The 12,761-nt window shown below is 47.4% G+C and overlaps 1 protein-coding gene across 1 annotated transcript in view; it reads left to right on the forward strand.

Moving 5' to 3' along the window:
- The window catches only part of LOC126524629 (isoprenyl transferase-like), a 42,901-nt gene extending 37,359 nt beyond the window's left edge, over nucleotides 1-5,542 (forward strand). The window contains exons 6-7 of the mRNA XM_072286789.1: nucleotides 3,546-3,768; nucleotides 5,374-5,542. Of these exons, the coding sequence (XP_072142890.1) occupies nucleotides 3,546-3,768; nucleotides 5,374-5,535 (385 nt within the window). The 3' untranslated portion in view covers nucleotides 5,536-5,542. The remainder of the gene's footprint in view (nucleotides 1-3,545; nucleotides 3,769-5,373) is intronic.
- Nucleotides 5,543-12,761: the final 7,219 nt, after the last annotated feature.

Consider the following 12,761-nt stretch of genomic DNA (forward strand, 5'->3'; position numbering starts at 1 on the left):
CCTCACTGGTGACGCCATCGGCTCATTTGCCCCTCGTAGCGACGCACCCCAGGGATCGGTATTGTCACCCACAATATTCAATATTGCTTTCATCCCGCTTGCGTGGCGCTTACACGATTACCCGACATAAAGTTCTTGTTGTACGCTGACGACATCACGGTTTGGAGCACTCATCATGACCTGCAGACTCAAGCTGCTGCCCTTCAATCAGCTTTAGCTATGACGTCGACTTTTGCTTCTTCGGTCGGCCTTAGGCTTTCCGTCAGCAAATCTGCTTACATGTCAGTGGCCAATCGCTGAGGCCGGTATAAACTCTATGCGACACCCATTCGTCTTCACCTGTTCGGAACCCCACTTCAACAATGTTCAACTTTAAAAATTCTGGGTCTGACGGTCCACGAGTTGGGAACCGGAACTGCTTGGCTCTCCAGCACGAAAAAGCAGGCGATTCACACGTTGGGTCTGATTAGGTGCATTGCTCCTAAAACGGACGGTGCCCGCTCATATGTTGCGCGACATTTGATGAAGGCGGTAGTCCAACCACGCCTTGTTTATCAAGCCCAATTCCAGCATTTGGCGAGGGCACAGTGGCATCGCCTTGAGGCTGTTAATCGCAAGGTAATGAGGGTCATCACTTGCCTTCCCCGCATCACCCCGATCGTGGCTCTCCAAGAAAATGCACAGCTGAACACACTAGATGAGTTGGTGCAGCAGCGACGTGATGCTCGCAGGCTTAAGGCCAGCATTTCACACGCAACGTGTGCTCTCAGGGCTTGCGCTTTCTCGTACTCCCTTCTACCACCACCATCGCCAGTTCTTCTTCCCTCCACGGAGTTTTGTACAGCTGAGCGATAACAAGCCGTCTGATATACGTCGCCCGACATCAACTCACGCGGCAGCGTCGCTTCATGACCGGATTGTAGCTCAAGATGCCAACCTGCCGCTTGGATCCATCGTGCTTTACGTTGATGCAAGCGTTCAGGGCTGTGAAACGATCACTACAATTTATTGCCCTGACGCACCTCCCCTAATAAGACGACCCGATTTCAAATCCAAGAGCCTCCTTCCTTCAGGAGTGAGGGCAACCCCGGGTCGGGGTGCGTATTTAGAATTGCTCGTAGATACAGCGGGGCGTGCCACTTTTGACGGAGCTCGACGTTTCTGCGCAGGCGCGAGTAAGAGCGGGCGCGAGAGAGAAGATCTGGGGGCTTTTGCTCCTTGAATATATGACAGCCTAGGCACTACGGAGGAGGTTTCTTAGAGCGCGTTGTATTCGTTTGTCCCCTAGACATGCCGGCATTGCGGAGTTCGGTCGAGTTGGTTTATACGCTCCGCCGCTGGCTGCCCGCGCGGTGAGGCAGTGGGCGCGGACGCCGCTTGGTGATCGCTGTGTCTGAAGGGACAATGTTCTGACTGGTGTTTTATAAGTCGCGGGTCGCTTTTTTCGTCGTGACGATAGATCGGATTTTTTACAAGCACTGCTCCAGGAGGGCACATGTAACCGGCAAACGGAGGCCTCAGGAGAGCACCTGAGGTTATATTAAAGCAGGCGGCGCAGGATCTCCGGGGCACCCAAGCGGTAGCGGGGGGATCAAAGCTGAAAGCTGGGCGGCCCGTGGGTTGGGGCCGCAGAGGCCGAAGCGTGCCTGGGGGTGTTCGCATAAAACATTGGCTGTCCGCGATAGCGGACAGCCGATCTTATACTCCCCTGGCATGCGCAGGCCTCTGCGAGCCCCAACCCACGGACCAGTCCGGCTTCTAGCTTTGATATCCCCGTTGCCGCTTTGGTGTCCTGGAGGCGCCGCCAATAATGCGAAATAATGACACGTTGTTTTCATTAGTTAAAACATGATCGATTAAATATGATTGCGTCGAGCGCCAACTTGCGATGCTATGTTCAGCACAACCGCGCCCCGCGACTTCTGCCGGCACGCCTAGGGACAAGCGCATACACCGCGCGCCAAGAAACTCCTCCGTAGTACCTAGGCAGACTCGTATTTTCAAGGAGCAAAACTCCCCACATTTCCTCTCTCGCACCCGCTCTCGTTCGCGCATGCGCGCAAACGTCCGTCGTCTCCGCAAGTTCCACGCCCCGTTGTACCTACGAGCAGTTGGAAATACGCGGTCGGGGTTGCCCTCACTCCTGCCGCGACTCGGAAGAGGCCGCACTTTCGCCAGTTATATCCTCGCCCTGGGTGTCCACTCTGCAAGTCGCGAAATGCTGAAGCCGACATCCACCATTTGCTGTGGGTTTGCCTTGCACTGAAACTGACGAGGCTCCGGCACCTCGCAGCAGCGGGACTTTCGCCGCATAATCCGAGCGATTACACTGCGTGGACGCAGGGACCACATTATCGATCCCTCTTGGACTTCATTAGATCAGCAAATCTTTTTTCATACATTTAATCATCCTTATTCACCCCCATCACATACCCCTCTATGCCCTGAGGCATTCACCTTCGCATTAAAAAAAAAGCAAGCTAGGGTCATCGAAACTTACATGTTTACATTCGTGCCCCGCAGTCTTACTTAAGCACTGAATTCTACGGGTTTTGTATCCGCATTTTCGTATGAAGAGCCCCACAATTGATGGAAGTGTTTCTATGAAAAAAATAATAAATGAACAAATAAATGAAGGGTATAATTGCTTTCGTTCGACGTCCATGCCTTTTCCTCAGGTGGAGGCATCTTACGAGGAATGCGTACTGTTCTTGGTCCACATAGTCTCCACACTTCTCTTAAGCGTTTCCTCATTGACCGACGATTGGACACGCTTCAGTGTGAACACCAGCCCCGATGCATCCCCACGGTAGCTCAGTGGCTACGGCATTGCGCTGCCGAGGTCGCGGGTTCGAACCTGGCCACGGCGGTCGCATTCCGGTGGGCGGTGAAATGCGATAAAAAGGGAAACAAATACTAAAAAAACGCTCGCGTATTTAGATTTAAGTGCACATTGAAGAACTTAAGGTAGTTCAAATGAATCTGGAGCCCTCTGTTACGGTGCTCCTTTTTACACATACTGTGCACTTTCGGTACGTTAAACTCAGGAAATTTAATCTTATTTGATACTTCCTACTTTAATTGCACTTCGTATATCTGGCGGACTTGTTCGTGCTCGCGTGTTTGTGTAATGCGTGGATTCCTTTCGCTCTAACCTCTTCTTCTATAATAAATAAACCATTCATGGCCGGCCGACGAGGATGATAACGTAGGGAAAAGTGTCGTTTGGACAGCTGGCTGTAGGAGTGTGGAATCGCTAAAATATTCCGTCTTAGGTCCCGGTGCGTTGGTCATTTCGCACACTCGAAGAAAACGGGGCACCTGGGACCTACAGTAACACTCAGTAAAGACAGTTAATAAAAGAGGGCATTATGATAGTATATAGGGAACCATATTGCACTTTCTGCCGCTTACTCACCCCTTTTCTTTCCCTTCCTCAATCAACGCGCGATTGTCGGCCGATGTTCTGTCATTGCAATACCACGCCGAGAAATCTGCGTGGCGACAGCAGTCGAGCCCTTCTAAGCCTAGCGGTTATTCAACAGGGACCTGACCGGCGAGTTCCTGGACGAGTACGTGGCGCTGACAGAGTGTCCCGAGGCCGACCTGCTGCTGCGGTCAGCGGGCGACCAGCGGTTCAGCGACTTCGAGGTGCTGCAGTGCAACTACGCCTACTTCCACCTGGACGCCAAGCTGTGGCCCGCGGTGGGATTCCTCGAGTGGGCGCGAGCCATGATCCACTTCCAGCTGCAGTGGCCGGCCATACGGGTGCACATGCGCGCAGTGCGGTGCTGTCTGACGGCGGATTCGTAGATCCAAATATGCACAGTTCCTTGCGAAAGTTTTCGGAATGCGAAAACGATGCAAAGTTAACTATACGTACAGTAGCCTACTTCACGGAAAGTTTAGTACTAAGTGAACTAGGTTAAAGCGCCTTGATTTCTACCGTTTGCGTAATGATCGGTGGGGGTCAGATTATCACCGTGGATACAAAGGCGCCGATGCAAAGTCTGGCGCAACCGATTCGCGAGCCGCGTTCGTCCCTGAAACGCCCGCTATTATAGCTCCTTGAAACGTTTGTTGTCGCACCAGAGCGTTAGGGCGTCTCATTGATTGATTGATCGATTAATTGATTGATTGATTGATTGATTGATTGATTGATTGATTGATTGATTGATTGATTGATTGATTGATTGATTGATTGATTGATTGATTGATTGATTGATTGATTGATTGATTGATTGATTGACATTGCAGCGGAAATGTTGGCAACTGTCGTGTCACCGGTTTCGTTACAAACAGTGGATTGTCTAATGAGAGGTGATAAGGTGAGCGATAATGTGAGGTGATGGGGAAAAACAAACAAACGGTCAGAGAATAACATAAAGCTCCTAATTATGCTTAATCGACAAGAGTCAATATGAAAATATCCCAGTAATCAATCTGCAACCCACACAGAATGCTGCGGCATGAAAATTGCACACAAGGACATACAAAGTGTTAATGCATACATAGAATGTAAATTTCACTAAAGAAGGCTGCTAAAGCTTTCAAGGCTGATCGTTGTTGCGATGCATTATTCCACGGCCCAAGCAACTGTTGTATGCTGAAGGCTTAGATGCTGCGGTGCAGCGCCTCGAGAACGACAGCCGTCGTGTGTACCCTGTGGCGGCTGCGAGAGAGGTCCCTGGCGGCGGGAGAGGAGGACAGATGTGCTTTGTCCCATACGGAATCAGGCAATGGAAATAAGAACTCTGCCCATATGCCTTCATGGTGATGATGCACCTTCAATGATGCGCCTTGGTGCGCATCATTTGCTTTAAAATAGCGAATGCATTTCTACAAGCACGCAGCCTTGACATTGACAATCGTCGACGAAGATCTTTCCGCAATTCTTTGTTGCTAAACATCTCCAATGTCATAACAGAAAAAAAACACGCAGATCTAACGCAATGCTGGAATATAAACGACGCGAAGCTTGTTTGAGCTAGCGAGGTAGCAGCAGCAGTATTGATGCGCGCATGGGCCTCGTCGCCTGCAGCAGTTAGCTGCCGCTGTAAGAAGATGCAGGTCGAAAAAGTAAGAATTGGTGAGAGGTGTGCTAGGGGCACACAGAAACACTACAGGCATCTAGATACATTTTAAGGCTTGTGTATCACAGTCGAACATGCATGTTCGAAGTGATTGGTCAAGAATTGGCAGATACCAAGGGATATAAAGAATTAGCCAGTGGCACATGCCCAATAGCCCGAGTTGTCGCTTACACTGCCAGGCACTGCTTGATACGGGGGAGAAGGAGTCGAGGAAGGATTTGCTTTAATGAACGAATTCGCGTGGCTGTCATTGATGCGTTACTTTTACCTACAATTTCAGGCCATCAAGGAGAGGCACAGCCTAATGGCTTCCAGCGGCAGCGGCAGATCGGACCCCGAGCAAGTGATTCGGCAGCGAACGTTCTTCCGACGCGTCCACGCTGCTAACGTCCTCGACATGGAACGGCTCGCTGGTCTCCGGAAAGACGTGGTTGGCCAATAAAACTGCATAAAACTGCTTTACTCTGATATAACGCCACTAACACGGCAAACAGTGCAAGCCCGGACCAAGTACACTGATTACAATGGAAAAACACAGACCCTTTTCGACCGCAGTTGCCGGGCTAGGTTCCTTCATTACATTCCCGATTCCATTCCGAAGAGTGGAGGTCTCAGCAACACAACTCATCTTAACTCCTCGGAATGGTGGGAGTTGCATCATTTCCACTTCCGGGGTGACTTAGCTGAGCCATTCCACTCCTCTTAATTCCAGTAGATGAAACGTTTTCTCCATAGACGAGGGCCTCTACAACGAATGCATCCACAACGAAATGACCTGTACAGCGAAGGAATATTTGTGTCCCGGTTCTATTGTGAGCGGTGCGGGACGCGACCTTTACAACTAGGCGAGCTGTATAACGATTTCGGATGCCCCAAGCGCTTCGTTATAGAGTTGTTCAACTATACTTGGTTAAAAGTTCCCTTGCGTGCCTAGTAACTAAAGAGCTCATTTTCTGAATTCTTAACAACGTTACAACTAATATTACGTACTGTTCTTTCGTGCACGTGCTAGAATGCTGTCACTTCGATGAGTAACATGAAAACGAAACACACTGACATTTTTTGCATAAAAACATTTTTGTTTGTTTTACAGTTACTGGCGTATTATGAGGTAAAATTTTTTTACCAACACATGTCTCTTACTGCGTGTTATCGCGCCTTCTGAATACTCGATAGTGTGCGAAAAAAACAACAACACGGCGGGTGTTTCAAATTACCGTGGACTCCCACGGGGGTGCAACCGTTTGCGACTTAGTTCTTGGCTTCCGTTCCTACCTCTTAGCTCAAGCATGCTCATGCAAAATCGATTCATTCGTGACAGCTATACATTGCTGTCTTTAAATGCACTCTGAATTTGTAACGCAGGAGGTCCCCGGGCATTTAAAAGTGTAAAACGGGCAGAATATAGGGTTGTTTATAAGAGGCGAGGCAGAGCCAGTCCCTTATAAGCAGATACTGAAAGAGCCGGTATTCACTGAAAATTGAAAAATGTAATAAACTTGGCCAAATCCAGGTTAGTCCGTTTAGCAAATTTACCTACTTTATCTACATACTCACGCTTATTAGCCACGTTAAGCGTAACAAGTTTATGCGTCCATTTAATTCCAACTCCATTCCTGGTGTTTGGACAGGCGGAATGATTCCCGACTCCTTCCAGCTCCGCAGCTGCCACGCCGCAGCTCTGTTTTTACACGCGAACCGTATCGTGACGTCATACCGACAGGTCTGGCTGTCAACCGTTTTCTAGAGACATTCAGCCCCACAGTATTAGCACGGTAACGTTTACTAAAGGGGCACATTCTCACAATGTTGTGTACCTATGAAATAAATAAAATAAATGTTGTGCAGCGAATGTTGTGTTCCGACGTAGGTAACGGAAACTTGTTGAAGTTCTGCCGATCTTCTGAAAATGCCTTTTTTTTAAGCTTTGTTCAGTGAGTTACGCTAGTGCACTGCAGTGAAGTTCAAGGGATGGCCGAAGGAGCAATGTACAATATCCATTGGCATGCGCTGAAGGATGGGTGAAGACGTGCAAGACTGTATGCCTGTACGAAAGATTACAAGAAAAAGAAAAGGTTCACAAAATGGCCGGAGGGGCTGTGTATAAAATTCGTGGACATGACTCATTGTCTAAAATTTATGAAAATTCAGTAGTTGAAATGACATTTTATTGCTGTGACATCTTCATAGCGGCAACAGACATCAGAATTTGCGCGATAGTCCAATACAATTACATACGGTCAAAATTGTACTAATTAGCTTTTCTTTATTTTGCTAGGGAACATCTCATCGCATACTGCAGGCAGCCAGTATTGAAAGCATACCAATTTGCTATATATGTCGTGCCTAGCACCAGTCCCGAGAAATTTGATGTTAGAATTTGCAATGACGTTCATTGCTGTTTGAGCTGTTTCTGCACGCCCTGCAGCAAAATTCTGTAAATAAATATCTTGTAGTGGCGCGACTATCACGTCTATAGCCGGTGAAGATCAAGAGGGCTCGCGTTCATGTAGCGCGACGATAGAATTTCTAGCTCCAATGGCCAAGATTTTCACACATGAAATTATCGTTTATTACCATAATTCAGTCCATCAAGAGGCGGAGGATTTGCTTTCTTGATAACAACTAAAATATGCCACCATGCAAAAATATCCCAACAGTATATGTCTACGGAGTGCGAGATACTAGCAATCGATGTAACCATTACTGGTTGTTACCCATTTTCCTTAGCTAATACATATTTTTCCACAGGTATTCAGGACATTTGTTACCTTGATACTGTTATCAAGTCTTGCTGACCAGCAATCGATGTAACCATTACTGGTTGTTACCCATTTTCCTTAGCTAATACATATTTTTCCACAGGTATTCAGGACATTTGTTACCTTGATACTGTTATCAAATCTTGCTGGAAAGAAATTGTGACATCCGGAGACTTCAATACGGATCATGTGTCTTGGGGTTTCAAAACGGACTCATATGGAAAGAGATTGTTGGACTCGACAACCAATCGAAATTTTTGTTCCTTAAACATGAAAGAAGTTAAGTTTATTCAAGGTCTTTCTAAATCAGCGTTGGATCTAACACTTGCCAGTTCGGGGATTTCCAACACTTACTGGTCGACTGTCGACTCTGCCTCAAACAATGATCATCTACCTATTAGGTTTGATATTGTATGCCCTCTTATTTCTTTATAGAGTCTCCGGTGCGCACTTTTGTCAATTACCAGAAATTTCAGAGTATCTTGAAAACAGTGTTCAACTCCCAAATAACAGTGCCGGGTGATATCAAAGCCGTGAGGCTTTGCTCTGTATTAAAATGATCCGTTAAAAAGCCTCAGTTCAATGTTAACATAGATAAAAGTACTACCTCTCATTGGTGGAATTCGGAGTGTACACGGGATTATAGATGACGAAAAGCCGCTTGGAAAAAGCTAGTTTACAATCAGTTTCCGACTAACGGAGTGAGTATAAGTTCGCAGCTGATGCATTCGAGAGAACAGTATCAAATGCCAAAGACGAGTATGATGAAAAACGTCATGACTTCCTCTCTAAGCCCATCAACAAAAAAGCTCTGTTCAAATTCCTTCGATATAGAAAGTTCATATTGATACCAGCGAATATAGCGTCGACAATTTTTTCACAATGAGAGATATCTGCTTCTTTAGAATTCATAGAAAAGGGCTTAGCGTAACGCTTAACATCACGTTTACCAAATGGGCCATTAAGATGTCCCATCACAGATGACTTAGTGTAAGTCGCAGTGTCAGAGCTTTCCAATACCGTTAGATCTCTGCCTGCCCCAGCCCAAGGTACTGACGGCATTTCCAATGCCATGCTAAAAATTTTGTTTGCAATGTCTCCTGAAGACCTTCTAAATGCGATGAATCATTCTCTAAAAATGCTTGGATTCCTCCAGAATGGAGGACGGCCAAAACAATTCCACTAATTAAAAAACAAGGAGCTGGCTACAATCTTGATAATATTATACCTATTTCTCTTACGTCAAATATGGTAAAACTTGTTAAAAGAGTTTTATATCACAGCATGATGGATCACATATATCAAAATTCGCAACTGAGCCCAAGTCAAACAGGTTCCCGGCCTGGTCTCTCCATTTAGTGTGCGCATGTAGACATGGAAAGCCGTATCTAACTTGCTCGGCACAGAAAAAAATTTTGTGCTTTAGTAACTCTTGACGTAGCGAAAGCTTATGAAAGCGTCGAGTACTCACTACTGCTGGACAGATTACAGGCCTACAATTTTCCGAGATATATGATATAGCACAGATTTTCGAATTTCGAAACAGCAAATTTCATTGTTTTCAAAATGGCTTTTCTTCAACAAAGTTCAACCAAACAAGAGGGGTGCCCCAGGGGGCTGTTCTGTCCCCTGTACAATTTAACTTGTTGATGAGTTCAGTACCATTGTTCCAGGATGTGAATATGTATGTCCATGCAGATGACATCGCATTTTTTTTCGCGACAGCAAGAGACGTCAACTCCGTTTGCCTGTTCTTGCAAACGTACCTCTGTACTCTCGAGACGTGGCTTCACAATCTTCATCTGTCACTAAACGCAAACAAAAGTGTAGTTCTTGTCTTTCCGCTTTCTGGGCCGATACAGTTATCAGTAGTATATGATCAGAGAACCATTCCATAGGTAGAGTCGCTTCAGTACTTGGGTATCACATATGACGCTATAGGTTTTAGCCGAAGGGATGTGCCACCGCTCCAGTTGAGCGCGACGTGATGCGAAGTATTTTTGTTTGGTCAGAATTAAGGCGGGTTTCCACGAATCGTGCCCATTTCGCTGGAGCGCTACGGCTACCGCAATTGTAACGTGCGGGCCAACTGGTGGTACGTGCATCGGGAATGACACAGTGGTAGTCGAGGATGAAATTAAACCTTTAAAAAATAATTTTCAGAGCTATCCACAACCTCGAGCTCAGCAGCAGGACGCCGTGTACACAGTGCTACCGCGGCGGGTCATTGAAGCGTTGGAGATGATTATGTACATTATGTTCCATCGTGTAAATTATGTTTAATCCTGTTCAACAGTTTCACAATAAATTATTCAATGCCCATTGTTCCGTACAGAGCGGAGACAACCATGGCGTCTACTACGGCGTTGTAGTAGACGCCTTTGGCGGACGCCGTAGGGACGCGTTGCCGGCGCTCGAGTGTCTTGTGTGCGGTTTGGCACTTCCACAACTTCGCTGGTCTCTGGTGTTTGCGATGGCACAGCCACGCATAATTTTTGAAGCGAAAATTTACTAGCCTCGTCGAGCAGAGTTTCGCCGTCACCGCGAATTTGACCTCGACTTAACCGCAGCTACGCTGTAGCCTTGGCAAAGCACCACGTGACTCGCCGCGCTCCGCCGCAGGCTTGGCGCATGCGCTCTCAGCAGCTGGGTCGTCGCCTGACCATGTGACTTGCCGCGCCTGGCTTATGAGAAGCGCCGTGCTCGCCTAGTCAGTGCATAGAGAAAGAAATTGAGTTTCTTTCTCTTGGTCAGTGCGAGCTTGGGCATGGATGAGAGCGAGGACGGGCCGTCTTCTATGAGCGTTGCGCAGGAGCGGGGGCTTTGAGCCGTTGTTGCCGCCGTCGCCAAGCGGCGTCTGACCACCTGCGGATATCGCCCGGCAAGCTGCTTCGCTGGAGAGGGTCCGGAATGCAACAGGCGTCGCACCGTCGAGATCAATGTGGCGATCGCGTTCGCGCCCTGTCCGTTTGTGCTTCGACGCTGCGCATGTTCGTGGCCTCTCTTTGCGTGTCTAGCACTTGCGCTTTCCCTGTGGCACAACAGGCGTCACATTGTCGAACGATGCGTGCCTACCCAAGCCTAATCTCAAGTCATGTCTAGCCACCGACCTAGGAACAGCCGCCACACCTGGCTCAACGATGATTGTATACCGAAGTATAATAACTACAGCTACATCAAAGGGTAACCAAGTGAAACCAACACTTAGCCAGGCTAAACCAAGCTTTCGGTTTGCATATCCAGGGTTGGCTCAGCGAAGCCGCAGCCAAACTTTTTTTAATGGGCTTCGCCCCCATTTCAGCACTTTCCAATATGGCTTTACCAGCGCTGCATCTCCCACGAAGAGACGGAAAAACGTTGGGGACAATACTCGAGTGTGACAGGGACCAAGATTCCGCCGACGACAATGGCGACTTGAGCTTCGATGCGGCAGCGGCGCACAACGTTATTCCTCCCGTGTCTTGAAGAGACTCCAGGCCCTTCGGCTCATTCGCTTCTTCAGTTGCGTCGATAACATCATCGACGCTGAAGTGTGGTGCAATTGAGAACGATCAAAGCAATGCACATTTGTTAGGGGTGTCCGGAATAGTATCCTTAGGGCACATCAACGCTCCGGTTACCATGATCGAGGGCGGTGGCGCCCGCGGGCTATATGCCTAACCCGTGAAAACTTCCCGGTGGTTCTATTCCCTGCGCGCCAGGGAAGCAGCCCCGGTCTCTGACTTCATGTAGGCTCATGTAAGAGTTCATGTACCAGTTGTCCTCAACCAACCGTTGCCCAAAGCCAGCAAAAAAAAAAAAAAAAACGAACAAAGGCCTGCCATTCCCTATTCATTTGAGTAATGTCTGCTTTACTGTAGTTTTGGATGATCCCGTTTCTTGTTGGAAACCCGTGCCCGTCGAGCGAAGTGAATTGTAGAGTGGTCGCCAATTTCCATTGAATGAGTGAAGCAGGAAGCTAGGTCTGGAATGGTAGCGGAAGTGGGAGTTATGAGAGCGGGAAATTGAACAAGCCGAGTTAAGTTGATGTCCCGACAAAAAGTTATTCTGTGCTTTCAGTTGTATTGTAGGGAAACGGGAGTCTCTTTCCCACCTTATGTCTGGAAAATTGAAGTCCCCATATATGAAGAGGGGCGATTTTAGGTCTCAGACGAACAGCTGATTGACAAAACCGCGCAGGTCACATATGCAGTTCGTGGCCAATAGGAGACATAGAAAATTATTTTGCGAGAATCAAAGAGCACGCGTACGCACACAAGCTCAAATGAGCATACAAGTGGAATGAAATGAGAAGCAAGAGTATCGGCAACCACCAGACCGGTAATTACAATCCCATCGGTAAAATTTGTACTTTTGCAGAAAACCAAGTCTCCGTCAGACCAATATCAGCACAGCAGGAATCAATAGTGGAAGACAATTCAATGCATTTATTCAGGATGCTCTGTACATTAGAAAAAAAAATAGAGCCGTATTTGCCGATTGTGGTAAAACAATTGTGCGTACGCTGCTAGTTACTGCACAGTAAACCTACATTTTTTTATTCATTATCAGTTTATTCATGCAAAGCGAGTATGGCTGCCCAGCAATCTTTGTAAACTCTGTTAGCCATGCGAAAGAAATCTCCGTAACCCCACTTTACCATCAAATTTTTAAAAATTTTGGTGTGGGTTAGATGCACAAAAATACGGTATGCTCCCATGCGTTATTAGTCAATTTTAACCAAACTGAAATTTCATTCTTGGGTTCTACATGTAAAAACCATTGTCCGATTACAAAGCACACCGTAGTTGGGGGACTCCGAATTTTCACCACCAGGGGTTTTTGCACTTCACCCCCATCGAAATGCAGCTGCTGCAGGGAGGATCGAACCCGTGACCAGGGGTTCAGAAAACGGTACCATAGCCAC

Source organism: Dermacentor andersoni, chromosome 3 (assembly GCF_023375885.2).
Source record: "Dermacentor andersoni chromosome 3, qqDerAnde1_hic_scaffold, whole genome shotgun sequence".
Classification (NCBI taxonomy): Eukaryota; Metazoa; Arthropoda; class Arachnida; order Ixodida; family Ixodidae; genus Dermacentor; species Dermacentor andersoni.